The sequence below is a fragment of the Lutra lutra genome, chromosome 17 (genome assembly GCF_902655055.1).
Source record: "Lutra lutra chromosome 17, mLutLut1.2, whole genome shotgun sequence".
NCBI lineage: Eukaryota > Metazoa > Chordata > Mammalia > Carnivora > Mustelidae > Lutra > Lutra lutra.
In genome coordinates this window covers 3,888,346-3,901,900 of record NC_062294.1, presented here as the reverse complement: position 1 = coordinate 3,901,900, position 13,555 = coordinate 3,888,346, and the positions used below count along the sequence as shown (strand labels likewise).

At 56.2% G+C, this 13,555-nt stretch overlaps 1 protein-coding gene across 2 annotated transcripts in view; it reads left to right on the top strand.

Annotated features, from left to right (window-relative positions):
• The window catches only part of CRISPLD2 (cysteine rich secretory protein LCCL domain containing 2), a 59,966-nt gene that overhangs the window by 25,312 nt on the left and 21,099 nt on the right, over nucleotides 1-13,555 (top strand). For both annotated transcript variants that reach the window (XM_047711627.1, XM_047711628.1), the window contains exons 6-11: nucleotides 918-1,018; nucleotides 5,593-5,742; nucleotides 7,283-7,343; nucleotides 9,596-9,662; nucleotides 10,118-10,248; nucleotides 12,221-12,264. In XM_047711627.1, coding sequence (XP_047567583.1) covers nucleotides 918-1,018; nucleotides 5,593-5,742; nucleotides 7,283-7,343; nucleotides 9,596-9,662; nucleotides 10,118-10,248; nucleotides 12,221-12,264 — 554 coding nt within the window. The remainder of the gene's footprint in view (nucleotides 1-917; nucleotides 1,019-5,592; nucleotides 5,743-7,282; nucleotides 7,344-9,595; nucleotides 9,663-10,117; nucleotides 10,249-12,220; nucleotides 12,265-13,555) is intronic.

Genomic DNA, 13,555 nt, shown 5'->3' with positions numbered 1-13,555 from the left:
GCGGTGGGGTCACGTGGCAGGCAGGGCAGGGGTCCCACTTGGGGAGTCGCTCTGGACTGCTCAGTGGAGGGAGGCTGGGGGAGGCCAGGGCCAGGCTTGGCTTATCGGTAGGGCTCTGGATCACCTTCCTGAGTAGCCCACCAGGTCAACCCTGAAGGAAGTTTCTAGAAGGAATCACAAAGACTGGTCCCCGTCATGCTTGGCTCCAGCTTGTGCTGCCAGAGGCCCAGGCTCTGGGAGAGGGGCTTAGGGACACCGCTCCACAGCCGTTACCTGGTCCCTGGAGAACCAGGCCCTGACCGGCCTCCATTTTCATGACCAGGAACTTCAGACGGAAGTGGACGGTGTCAGTGACATCTGGACGGACCTTGGTCCCAACCCTGAGGGCAGAGTGCTCAAAGGCTCCGAGCCCCTCCACTTGCTTGCTGTGTGGCCTTGGGCAAGTCACTTAACCTTTCGAGCCCCCGTGGCCTCCTCTGAGAAAGGGTGGAACTCCAGCACGCCCCCCCAAGGTGTCAGAAGGACGGAGGGACCTGGTCGGTAGGAGCTTAGTAAACACGAGCTCCTTCCTAGAACATACTTTTACTGCTTTGACAAACGGCTCAACAGGGCAGATCTCGGCAGCTCTCCAGGATGAAGGTGTTGGGGCTGGGGTGGGGGGTGGTGGACAGTGTTCAGAGTCATGTAAGGCAGGACACGGGCAGCGCGACACGACCACGGTGCTGGGGAGGAAGGAGGTGTCCCAGCTCCTGCCGGGATTCTTCTAGAATTCTCTAGGCTCCGTGCAGCAGCCTCTTCCTCTTTACGTGGCACACACACCCTCCTTCCTCCCCTGGACAGCCCAGGAAAGGGGCGAGGAGGGACCCCGGCGCTCGGGCGGCGGCCCCTCCTGACGGTGTTTTTGGTGTTCCCCGCAGGGGGAACTGGATCGGAGAAGCCCCGTACAGAACCGGCCGGCCCTGCTCCGAGTGCCCGCCCAGCTATGGGGGCGGTTGTAAGAACAACATGTGTTACCGAGGTAGGAAGTGACTCGGAAGCCACCCCCAGTGGCTGTCCCCTCTGTCTGTGGGCCAGGGAAGGGCTGTCGTCAAACGGGCCAGCTGAACACTGCAGTCAAGGCGCCCCTCCCCCACCCCTCCTCCTGCCCGTGCAGCCGTGGGTGGTGGGCAGACCCCCTCTCCAGCCCTGGAGTTCAGCCCCCGCCGGCTCCTTGGGGACACGGGGCTGTGCCCGCACATCCCTTCAGGAGGCCTCTCCCATGGCCCCACCCTGCGCTGGCCGCTGGCTGCACACGCGTCCCCGCTGTGGTCGGCTCTCACGGTTTGGTTACAGACACACGACAAACAGGACTGCGCCTATCCCAGGTGACCTCCAGGCTGGCAGGCCTTGCCCTGCCCCCGGCCTGCTGGCCTCCTTCCTTCCACTCGTTGGCCCCTCACGGATGCCTCACCCGATTTGTCATAAGTGTTCACGGTTCCCTTCTCTCCGTGGCCCCGGGCAGATCCGAGTGTCTGCCACGAGTCCTCGCCCTTGTTTCTAGTTGGCCTCCCGGGACCTTTCCACTGTCCCCGCTGTTGTAAGTAACGCATCCTGGTGCCTGAATGGTTGCTCATGTTTTGCAGTATTTTCTCAGGCTCTAGCCCCGGGGGGACAGAAGTGGGTCCAAGGGGCTCCCCGAGTGTTTGTGTTTGGGACGTATTGTCCATGTGGCCGCGTCGGCTGCCCTGGGACAGCAGAGAGGGGCCTCCCCGGAGGCTTGGGCATGCAGGAGCGAGCGAGTCTCCACGCCAGGCTTTTCTTGGCAGTCCAGGGGGCTCTGGGGTGCAGAGACAGGTGGGCTGGGGTGTGGGGTCCCAGACCCGGTTGGGGTGCAGGAGTCCTGTTGTCCCGGCCAGCTGGTCACCGCTGGTTTTGCCCAACGAGAGCCCAGGAGACGGGGAGGCTTGTTAACAGCAGTGTGTCCTGCCGGCCTGCCCCGACTCTCTGTCTCCAAGCAGGGCGCCAAATGCTGGTCCTCAGCGAACCCCTCCACGGAAATCCCTGCTCCGGGTCCCACATCCACAAAACCCGGGTGCTAGAGCCCAGCGTGCTGGCTTCAGGAGGAGCACTCCTGCCACATGCCAGCTGTGGGCCACTGGGTGGGCCGCCCCCTCTCTGGGAGCCTCAGTCTCCCTGCCTGGAAGTGGGGGTCATGGCAGGACAAGATCGTGGGCGGAGACTGGCCCTCGGGCCTGTCCGGGCCCTTCCCTGTGTCCCTGGCAGGCAGAGCCCGTGGCTGCCGTCCAGTCCCCCAGGAGGGGCGAGTCCCTTGTCAGGTCCCAAGAGCCAATTTGGGGAGCGTAGGAGAGGGAGGCCCGTGGAGGATTCTCCTCAGATCTCCTGCCGTTCTTTGCTCGAGCCTGATCGCAGGGCTGTTTTCAGGGTCTGTCAGCCCCTCCGGGAGGGCCTCCAGGCGCACAAGCCAGAGCTGCTAGGTCCAGGAGTCGTCTCCATGGTTCCCAGAGCTGTGTGCTTGGGCATACCGCGTGCCGCCTGGGGCTCAGTCTGCCCGTCTGTAACAGTGGCAGTAAGAGTCTGTCTGTAAAAGCTTTGCCGGGAGGATGCCCAGAGAAGGATGTGAACGGCTAGCACAAGAACCCTTTCTAAACACACTCGTTATCCACTCCAAGAAGTGGGGGTGGGGAGGTATGACTGCACTTGTCACCTTGCCAGGGGTCCTTCCTCACCTGGTGGGGACTGTAGGTCTTGGGGGTAGGGGGCTCATCCGTGCTGTGAACCTGGCAGATACATTCTCCTCCTTGGAAACACAGGCCTGGTGTCACACCTCCTCTAGGGAGCCTTCCCTGATTACACAGACAGTGCACCTGCTCCCATGCTCTCTCTACCCCCAGACTCTTCCTGGATGCCTGGTCACCTGTTGTTCCAATAGCCAGTAGGCTCTGAGGGCTCCGGGGTCACAGAGCAGTTGTGTTCTGCCTACGGGCGAATGCATATACTGCCCATATGCCCAGAGGGTCATTTTCAAAGGACACACGCACACAAAGACACCTCAGATGCTGGGTTACCCACCCAATGAAACCTTTATGCTTGTTTCTTTATTTTTGGTGGAAAACTCCCAAGTCCCCTTGGCAGGCATCCCAGCTTTCTTAGCTAACCAGGCAGAAAGTCTCTGGTAAAGCTGGTTATCTGCATAAGCTACTTAATCAGCACCAATTGAGGGGCCCTGAAAGGCCTTGACCTATAATGGGGCTGGGTCAGGGTTAAAGATAGACCATTGGAGAAGTTTCCGTCTCTCCAGCCTGAAACTGTGAACCTGTGTGGCAATGAAGAGTGCGGGCTGTGTGGCCGGGCAGCTTCACACTTGGCTGTGTGAGCTTGGGCCGGTCTCTTAGCCTCTCTGAGCCTCGGTTTTCCTGTCTGTGAAATGGGGCCGATCGGGCCTCCCAGGGAGCGAGGCGCGCAGGCCAAGGAAGCACCGAGCTGGCAGAGAGTCAGTGTGAGTTCTGTCACTACCTACAGAGCCAGGTAGGCGTCTGCAGGGGGCTGTAAGCAATGACATGGGGCCCGAGACCTCGGGTCCAGGATGGACCATGCACACAGTAACCTTGCGGTGAACTTGGGCGTGGAACTTCCCTAGGCCCGCGCTGCTCCGCACAGGGGATCTTAATTGGGATGTGCTCAAATACAGGCTGTCGTCTGGGTGAGCATCCCCTTTCATGTGTGCGTCTGAGGGTGAGGACTGTCTGCCCATTTTCTTAAATAGTGACCCTCAAACGCTTTAGATGGCTCTGCCAAACTATATTCGGCCGAATAAAGCCGCGATTATGAGGTATAAAAATCCTAAAGGCCAGTGGAAGAAAACCCGGCTCATTCCTGAGACGGCTCGGGCCAGCAGGGAGGGCAGAACTGAAGAGCCACACTGATGGCAAGAGCAGACCCGGGACGGAGCATGTGGGCCCAGCGGCGTTTGCAAACCCAGCGTCTTCCTAAAGATTTCGCCTATAGCTTTGGCCTCCAAGTGGTGATTTCAGAATTCTCTTTTGAAGGTCTTCAAACTCAGCTGGGACTCTTTTCTTCTCTCTCTCTCTCTCTTTTTTTTCCTGAAAGAACCCAAAGAGAGAATTCTTTACGGCTTAGTTCATCCTTCATTCAGCAGATTTTGTTCAGCAAAGCTGGCTGGGAGCCGGGTGTCTGGGGTGTTGGGGGAGGGACAGGGATGAAGCAGGCTGGCTCCTGGCCCCGGGGAGTTGGCAGCTGGTGGGAGGGGCAGGTGGTGGTGGCCTCATGGCTGTCAACAGAGCTCTGATAAGGATGGCATTGGGCTCCGGACTGCCCCGGCTTAAACCCCACCCGCTCTCCTCACCCAGGTGGCATGGCGGCTGTGCATGGCTTGGGGGGTGGGGGTGGGGACGGGGACGGGCCCCTGGAACAGAAGCAGCACATTCCGGCCTTGAAAAGCCCTGGAGAATTGGCCCTGGCTCTGGATGCTTGCTTTGCGTAGCCACAAAACACCTGGTCCCCCTTTGGAGCAGAGCGGTCACTGCTAAGGACAACCGGGAACGAGCCTCGGGTGTTCACCAGCCCTTGTCCCCGCTGGAATTTTAATCCAGTGCCACAGAGAGGCCTGGGAGGGGCTCCCTAGATGGGGCTTTCCAGCTCTGGTTTTCAGACACCCTTGGGGGATGGGCGTGCGCACTAAAGTGGGAGGCCCGCACCCCCCACGAGGGTGCACACCACGTAGTCCTTGACAAGGCCACACGGGCAGATAAAAACAGCCGGACTGTTCTGTGCACTGGCGGGGCTTCATGGTTCGGTACCTGATGGCCTGCAGGTGGGCTCTGACGAGCGCTTCCAGGTGTCTCTCAGGACGAACCCGAAAGGCACACGGATGCTCCCGAGAAATGGAATTTGGCTAATTAACGTGCTAAAGCTGTGGGGCATGGTTGTAGGAGAGAGAACACCGGGGTGGGAGACGTACGGGATCCAGTGGAGAGACTCCGTTTTGAACCGGAGCGGGGACTTTGGCCGGGTCCTATGTGCCGGGCCGCGAAGCTCCGGCGCAGAGAAAGGCGTCGGCTTGGTGAGCGAGGACTTGGGGGTGCGGAAGGGAGCAGAGCGGGCCTGCGGCCGGGGTGCATCGTGGTCCAAAGACACCGACGCGGGTCATCCTGCACCACGTGGGCACAAGACTGTGGAGACCCCTCCCCGGCAAACCCGGGGGCCAGAGGGTCCTCAGGGGAGACCGTGCCGGTTTGGGCTCGGCCCCTGAAGCTGCCTCCTTGGGCAGGTGGTGGAGTGTGGGAGGAGGGACAAGAAGCCTCTGGGATCACCCAGGTTGGCCCGACTGCTCCCGGCTCCATGGCGAACGCGGCCCGCGGAGACTCGGCTGCCTCGCCTCGCCTTGCCTCGGTGTTAGGACACCCCCAGGCCGGCCCTGCTCTGCAGCGTCACTGTTTCTCGGCCACGGGCCCGACCCTTTGTGACCGAGAACCTCCAGCCAGTCCAGTTTCCCCGTTGCCATTTTCCCTGCAAAGTGCATTTTTGCTGAATCCCCCGCTTCGTGTTCTCTTTTTCGTCCTCTTCATTCTTAAGAAGAGACTTTGACGTCCAGCCCCAAGCCGGAAACCGACGAGATGAACGAAGTGGAGGTGGCCCCCGTTCCCGATGACAAGCATGTCTGGGTCCAGCCGAGGGTGGTCAGACCCACGAAGCCCAAGAAGGCGTCTGCCGTGAGCTACATGAGTGAGTACGGCTCTGTCCTCTGCCCTCGGGCTGCCTGTGCTTGGGCGGTGGTGGGGGGCAGGGGGCAGCCCGAGAGGTCTCCGGGTCAGCAAACAGTGGGGCACAGCGGGGAAGTGTAGCAGCATTTATTTATTTATTTATTTATTTATTTATTTATTTATTTATTTAAATATTTTATTTATTTATTTGACACAGAGAGAGAGATCACAAGTAGGCAGAGAAGCAGACAGAGAGGTGGGTGGGGAGCAGGCTCCATCCCAGGACCCTGAGATCATGACCTGAGCCGAAGGCAGAGGCTTTAACCCACTGAGCCATGCAGGCGCCCCTGCAGCGGCATTTTAAAAAATGATATTTTTAAGTCCTTTCCAAAGCAAGCATCGTGGGAGTGGGGCTTGGGTGGCATTTCCCCCCCGCCTGCATTTCAAAGTTAGACCTTCTCCTTTGAAAGGAGGCTTGGGCTCAAGCTGGGTTCCCATGGAGGTTCCAGCAGGATGGGCCTCCCCAGGCCGGCTCGCTGGTGACCGGACCCCCACTAGCCTCTGTGAGACTCGGTTTGCTCATCCATACAAGAGGCGATAAGGCCCACCCGGGGTTGCTCTGCGGATCTTTGCCATAACGGGGGCCACCCAGTGTCGGCTCTGAGCCCATCAGCACAGTGCCTCCCATGGCTCCCCTCAGAGCTCCTGGAGGCCCTCCACTGAGAGATTGTCGCACTCAGCCCTCGTCCGGCTTTCCCCTGACCTGCCCGCGCACTCACCTCACGGCTTCCTTCTTTCTGCCCTCCCCAGCCCCGCCTGGAGCCCAACGTTCCATGTCCCCGATCCAGCCCCTTAATGGAAGGTTTGGGGCTCCCTAGGGACATTTTCCCCCCAGGCATGACACAGGCCTGGGCTGTCTGCCTGGGGTTCTCCATGTCCCCCTGAGCTGCCAATGGCATAAAGTGGGGCCCCCTCACCCTGAGCAGGGGCGAGCTCATGCTTCTCTGAACAGCCCCCACCCCGGGCTTTTTTGGCTGCTCTGTCCCTGCTCTGCCCCAGCAATCTCTGTCCTCATGGGTGTGCCAGTGTCGCACTATCAAACTGTAACACTGTGCCCAGATTCTCCTGTGTCCCTAGAAAATAAACAAGGAGAGCTTGACAGAGCTCGTCTTGGCTGGAGGAGGCTGTGAGGCCCACCCTTCCAGAACCCTCCAGGGCTTCAGGGCACTGGGTGTGGGCTAGGCCCCCTTCCAAGGTCACACTGACTCCCTCAGCAAATGCTCGCAGAAGCAGCACCCGTGACACTTGTCCCCGCTGGTTTCTGTGGAAACTGAACCTCAGACTGGGGAAGAAGGCCCCGTCCAGGATCACCCAGCTACTCTGAAAGGCCAGGCCTGGGACTCGAGCCTCACAGCTGAAGCCTGCAGCCACAAGTGTTCCTGCTCGGGTTATGACATGGGTTCCAGGATGTTCCAGAAAGTTCTCTGGAGTACGGGGTGGTATCTTTTACCTCAGACCAATGCCCCGTTGGTGTGACGTGCGCTCTTGTCCTTCTCTCCCAGCCCAGGCTGTCCGGTGTGACACGAAGATGAAGGACAAGTGCAAAGGATCTACGTGCAACAGGTGAGGTCTGGGCCGGGCCCTCAGGTATGGAGGCCCGCAGCCCTTCCTTTGAAGGGCCGGCCATGGGGGGTGGGACGCGTCATAGGTTAGATGGACCGTGATGTCTCCGAGGTCCCTCCGGCATTTGAGAAAAGCTTGGCCCTCGAAGATGACCTGTGTCTCTCGGCCCAGAGCAGGGCTTCTGACCTTGGTGCTCGTGGCACTTAGGGCTGATGATTCTCTGTGGTGAGGCTGTCCCGTGGCCTGTAGGGAATGAGCAGCATTCTGGCCTCAAGGCCCTGGATGCCAGGAGCACCCCCACCTCCAGCCGTGGTGACTACAGAAATTGTGCACTGTTCCCGGAGGGTCCGATCACCCCCAGGAGACCTTGTGAGGTCGGGGCTCCACTCCAGCTGTGTGCGTGAAGGGGGTCACATGGTGGCCCGGGGTGCAGTGCAGGGGATGTCAGGGCAGGGGCCATGGGAGGGCCCACGTGAGCTGGTGGTGTTGGCCACTGACAGAGGCCGCGGGCCAGTGTGTTCCCTGGTCGTCAGATGAGGTCATCTCGCCGATGGACTCACTCAGCCTTGTCCATCCAGATGTTGGAGACTGGTGGCCAAGAAGGATGGGTTCGGTTTTGGCAATGCGGTTGCTAGGCTGCTCTTTTTGGCAGCAAATGGCCAGCAGGTGCAGCAGCCTTACGAGGAACCTCAGGTTCACGGTTGGAAAACCATGTCCGTGGTCACGAGTGGTCTTTACCCCTCTTGCTCAGGTTTCTGGCAGCTGTTCCTTTAAGGCAAACCATATTACTTAAAAGAGAAGGTGACGGCTCCTACTTCATGCTGTGGGGCTTTGGAATTTGGTTTGGCCCGAGGACGCCCCCCCGTAGACTTTGAGCAACCCGGGATGAGGTCGCTCCAGGGCTCATGCGTCCCCCGAGCAGCTGGCTGGCGTGTGCTGCAGAGGAAATCGGCCAGTCTGCCGGTGAGATGGGCAGCCTGTGGCACCGAGGGCTGGTGGCTCCACCGTCCCCATGCACGGTGTCTGGGCATGTCTGCACAGCTCTGGGGTGTCTGGAACACTCAGTGGTCCCTTTGCGCTGCTGTGCCTTTCCGGGCCACAAGCTCATTATGAGAGCATCACGCCTGAGTAGTCAGTGGGAAAAATGAGAAGTTCGGAGAACACGCATCGATAGCCTTGAAAAAGTTCCAGAGTCGGGGCTTGCTGGGACCCACTGCAAGCAGGGAGAGGGACTGTCTGAGGCCACTGATGGAGAACTATATAATTCAAGTGCGTCCACCGTCTGTCTCCTCGAAGGCATCCCATCACCTGGTGCTTTGACAAAATAATATCTGTTGGGCCCTTCCCCGCCCCCCGACTTTAAAAGGTGTTCTTGTTTAGGGGAAGTAATTCAGGAAAACAGCACCCCCGCCAGCGTTTAAAGAAAAAAAAAAAAACAGTGTCACAGCATCTCCTTGATCTGTAGCAATTAGATATAGTCCCTTCCCATGTGTTCTCTGGGCCCTGGGGAGGTTCCCACCGCTGACGCTGAAGCTTGTGAGCTACCGTTTTCATTTAAAGTTTTCCCAAGTCACGTACTTTTCAAAGACTTCATTGCTCGGGGAACGCATTAGACTCCAACATACGGCCGTGCAAACACAGGCTTGGCTGTTCCTTGGGCGGTGCTGGTTTCATTTCTAGTTTTTCATGATGCCAGACACTTGGAATAACATGGGGTCCAACTTTCCGACCTCTGGCTCGGGTTTATATGCCTACGAGGAAAGTTCAAGAATGGGAGAAAGCAAATTTTTAAGGCTTTCTGGAAAGATTGATTTAGGCATTTCAGGGGAGCAGGAGAATCCTCACTGGATTTTATTCTATAAAAAAAAAAAAAAAACAAAAAACACCCTTGTGGTTCGACACCTGGAAGGAGGCATGTCCTCTCCAGTTGTACCTTCTTTGACGATGGGTGTTTGAGAATGTACGTGTGCACCTTCAAAACCGCTTGTCTTCTGTGAATTGTCCTTGAATTTGCACCTCTGCCTTCACCATGAGTCCTAAACACATGAAAAGAAGGCCCGGTTGAGCCTGGAATGGTGTTGGCGTGAACTCCAGCCTGGGGAAATCGTGACTCTCCCGGACGCAGCGGGTTTCGCGTCCCTGGACCTCCTCTCTGAGGTCAGAGTCGAGCTCTTGAAGGAGACGAACCCGGGTAGATTCCTGGCGAGAGCCCCTCAACACGTTCACCTCCGAAAATCTTTCTTCTCCATCAGGTACCAGTGCCCCGCGGGCTGTCTGAACAACCAGGCCAAGGTCTTCGGGACTCTCTTCTATGAAAGTGTAAGTGCCCGTGCGGACGGCTGTCGTGCGTTTGGAAGGGAGGCAGGTGGTTCTCACACGATAGGATTTCCTTCCCCTGCCTCTGCCCAAGAGCCGACCCGTGCCTGTCTGTGGGCGTGCAGACTAGTAAAGCCACTTTTGGGGAACGGGGGCTCCCCCTCGGAAGGGGAGTCTCCATCCTAGACTGGGCGCTAACATGCTCCACTGGATGGGGAGAAAGGGCCGTTTGTCACCGCTCTCCGCTCGTAAAGCCCCTCGGATGAGTTTTCTGAGATAAGCAACCCCAGGAACAAAGCCGTGTTCTAGAGAAAGGTGAGTCAGAAGTACGGGAGAGCTTTGGCCAGACATTGCGGCTTTTCTGTGGGTTGAGGACAAACACCCTGGACATTTCTAAAGAAGCCCGGACAAAGGTGAATTCAGACATACTTACGGTGCCCCCCCCTCCCTGCCCCCAGTCGTCCAGCATATGCCGGGCCGCCATTCACTACGGTATCCTGGACGCCAAAGGTGGCCTGGTGGACGTCACCAGGAACGGGAAGGTCCCCTTCTTCGTCCGGTCTGAGAGAAATGGCGTGGAGTCTCTGAGGTAACTACGATGAGGGTTCCTTCTTCCTGGTTATGAAGATATTGTTGAAATTTCGAGAAGCACCCGACAATATAAAGAAGCAGGAAAAAAAAAAAACCTATGAAGACTTAACTCCATAGATCAAACCCCCTGCGTGGGTTTTCCTGTGTTTCCTTTGGGCTGAGTTTTGACCCTCTCTTTGCTTCCCATCCTTGAGTTCATAGGTTTATTCTTGAATAGCATTTTTTTTCTTTCTGGAGAATGAGGCTTTCCATTTTTAAAATAGATTGATTTATTTTTTCTTGGTGGAAGATACTGTTTTACAGCTAGGTCTGCAGATGGACGCTGGGCAGGCCATCCTCCCCATCCTGACTTTCGCGGTGGGGAAGGCCACATCGTGGTCTGTCTGTAGAGTCAGAGCCATAAAGGAACTGGGGAGCACGGAGCCCGGCAATGGGCTCTGCCCCCTCCCCTCATCTTGGTCTAATTTCTTTTTTTTCTTTTTTTTTTCTTTTTTTTTTTAGATTTTATTTATTTATTTGACAGAGATCACAAGTAGGCAGAGAGGCAGGCAGAGAGAGAGGAAGGGAAGCAGGCTCCCTGCTGAGCAGAGAGCCCGATGCGGGACTCGATCCCAGGACCCTGAGATCATGACCTGAGCCAAAGGCAGCGGCTTAACCCACTGAGCCACCCAGGCGCCCTTGGTCTAATTTCTTCATCCCTTCTGGGTGGCAGCACCTTGCTTGTGAAAGAGGGCCCTGGTAGGACCCAGAGTTGACCCCCATCTCATCCCCAGAGCTACAGCTAGTCAGTTTTTAACATGATGTGACTCCTCTCCCACCGTTGCAAGGAAAGATCTATTGTCCAGAGCCCTGAGAACACTCCCCCACCCCACACCCAGGGGCCCCTTCCCCATCCAGGACCTAGAACCCAGCCCAGCCTAGCGGGGACACTGGGGACCCTGCCTCAGCCCCCCACAGCCCCGGGCCACGGCGCATCGCCTCAAGAGACTTTCCTGTGTCAGTGCCTATCCCAAGGTCTGTAGCAAGGACCATGGGGACCAGAGCCCCTATGTGTGTGTTCCAGGGAGCTCTGCTCAGGACACTTCAGAAAGCACATGAGTCATTCCCCTTTGAAAGGCCTGCTTCTTCAAGAGGTCTTGCAAAATTCTCTCTTCGTTTTAGCTAGGGACTCCGGGGTTGTGTAAACATGAGCGCGGAAGTTTAACCGGAAGCAAAGAACATGTTCTCGGAGGCCGGGTGACCTAACGCCAGCCACGCAAGGCTCAGCACGGGCACCAGCCAGGTCTGGGCCCCGCGTGGTCTGGCATGCTTGTCCCAGAGCCGCTTCTGGGCCCTCCTGGGGGCCAACTTTGCATCTGGAGCGGGGTTCTTTGTGTTTTAGGGAGTCTGCAGACATCCACACAAATATCAGAGCTTTGTTTTCTTTAACTTCTAATTGAAATGTATTTCCTGCCTGTATGAATACCAGCCCCAAACCAGAGTAGCGTTAGCGGGGCCAGCGACCCTCTCACTGGGAGAAATCCGGTTGCGGGGGGCAGGGGAGAATCTGAAAAGCCGGTCTCTGCCATGATTACCCTAAAAGGATAGTGGTTAGAAGACTGGCCTCTCGACCGTGTGTTTACTGCGCTCACAAGGAAGTTCGGCTATCACTCAGACGCAAAGCCGCCTTAATCCTTGGAAAACAAAAAGCATCACTAATAACTGACTCCCTGTCAATCTTTTAAATTTATCATATGCCTTTTAAAGTCACTATCCTGAGAAGGGGTCCGTAGGCTTCACCAGGCTGTCAGAGGGGTTCTCGGCACAGAGAAGGTTAAAGAGTCCTATTCTGGGATGTTCTAAGAGCTTTCGGGCAGTAGGAATCTAAAAAGACAGGAGGATAAAAAGTGGAGGCTGGAAACAAACGCAGGAGCCATCTTGCTCTTTTAGGAATGAGTCTGTTTGCATTTAGCTCATGTTTTCTTTTCCAGCAAATACAAGCCTTCCAGCTCCTTCGTGGTGTCAAAAGTGAAAGGTAAGCTGGCCAGTCTTTTTCTGTGTGACCATAATACACAGGTTATCTTGAGTTTCCCTGGAGTTTTCATTCTCCTTAGCTTTTGATTAAATGCATTTGATGCCTGCTAACACTGCTGTTCTCAGCACGTAAAGGCTTTTTCCTGATGAGGTCAGTCCTTTAACTACTTTCTAAACCTATCTGAACGTGGCATTGGCCTTCAATTGCTAAACCAGAAACAGGACTGGGGATCCCAGCTGCGTGTCACAAAAATTCTAATGCCTGGGTCTAGAACGCCTGACAGGAAGAGTCCGTTTCTCCTGGTGGACAGTAGCAGCGGGAGCCTGTGAGAAGGGTGCTGAAGCACCATTCTGGGCTCATCAGAAAACGGGGGTTGATGGACCAGTAACGTCTGCGTGAACACCGAAGGGAAACAGGAAGAAGCACGTGGCACGTACTTGCCCTCTCTGGCCTCGCTTTCCTATTGCCTGTGTTTTCTATTGCCCAGGGCACGTTCATGTGGCCGGGTGGGGTGCATCCATGGGAGAGCATGCCAGAGGCAGAGGGGAGCTGTGAATTTGAACTTTCCAGCCTGGGCACTTGACTGGAATGGTCCCAGGCAAGCGGAGATGCTTCCTCAGGAAATTGGCCCGACGACCCTTCCTCTCCTTTGGGAAAGTGGTGCTTGTCGCCGTAGGCCCTGGATACAGGAATATCTGGTTAGGTGTTTTTAGAAAAACATGTAGCAGCTTTTTTTCCATTTTACAAAAGTAATGCCTATTTATTCCAGATAATTTAAAAATACAAAGAAGCATTAAAAAAAAAAAAAAAGGATTTGGCCCAGTTTCCGCCACTCAGAGATAACATTGTGAACATTTTGGTGGATACCTTTATGGGTTATTTTCCCGATGATTAACAGTATTTGCACTGGTAATGCATCGATACGCTTTCAAGAATTGAAAGAGAATTAAATAATGATGTATTATTCTGTGCCTTTTAGTGGTGTTCTCAACCTAATTTTAATGACCTTCCCCGCCTTCCGTTGTGCAGCGTCCCGTGGGGTACAGAACAAGTCCCCGATGGCTACCTAGATCTCGGGCCCGTCCAAATGATAGGCTGGACCAGGGGTTGACGGAAACGACCACCCTCGGGGCCAAATCCTTCCTGCCGTCTGTCTTTGCAAATGAAGTTTTATTGGCACATAGTCGCTCCCATTCATTTACATGTCTGCTGTGGCTGGTTTCTACTACAGGAGCAGAGTCGAGTGGTTGCCATGTAGTCCATACGGCGGCCAAGCCAGGAATAGCTAGCC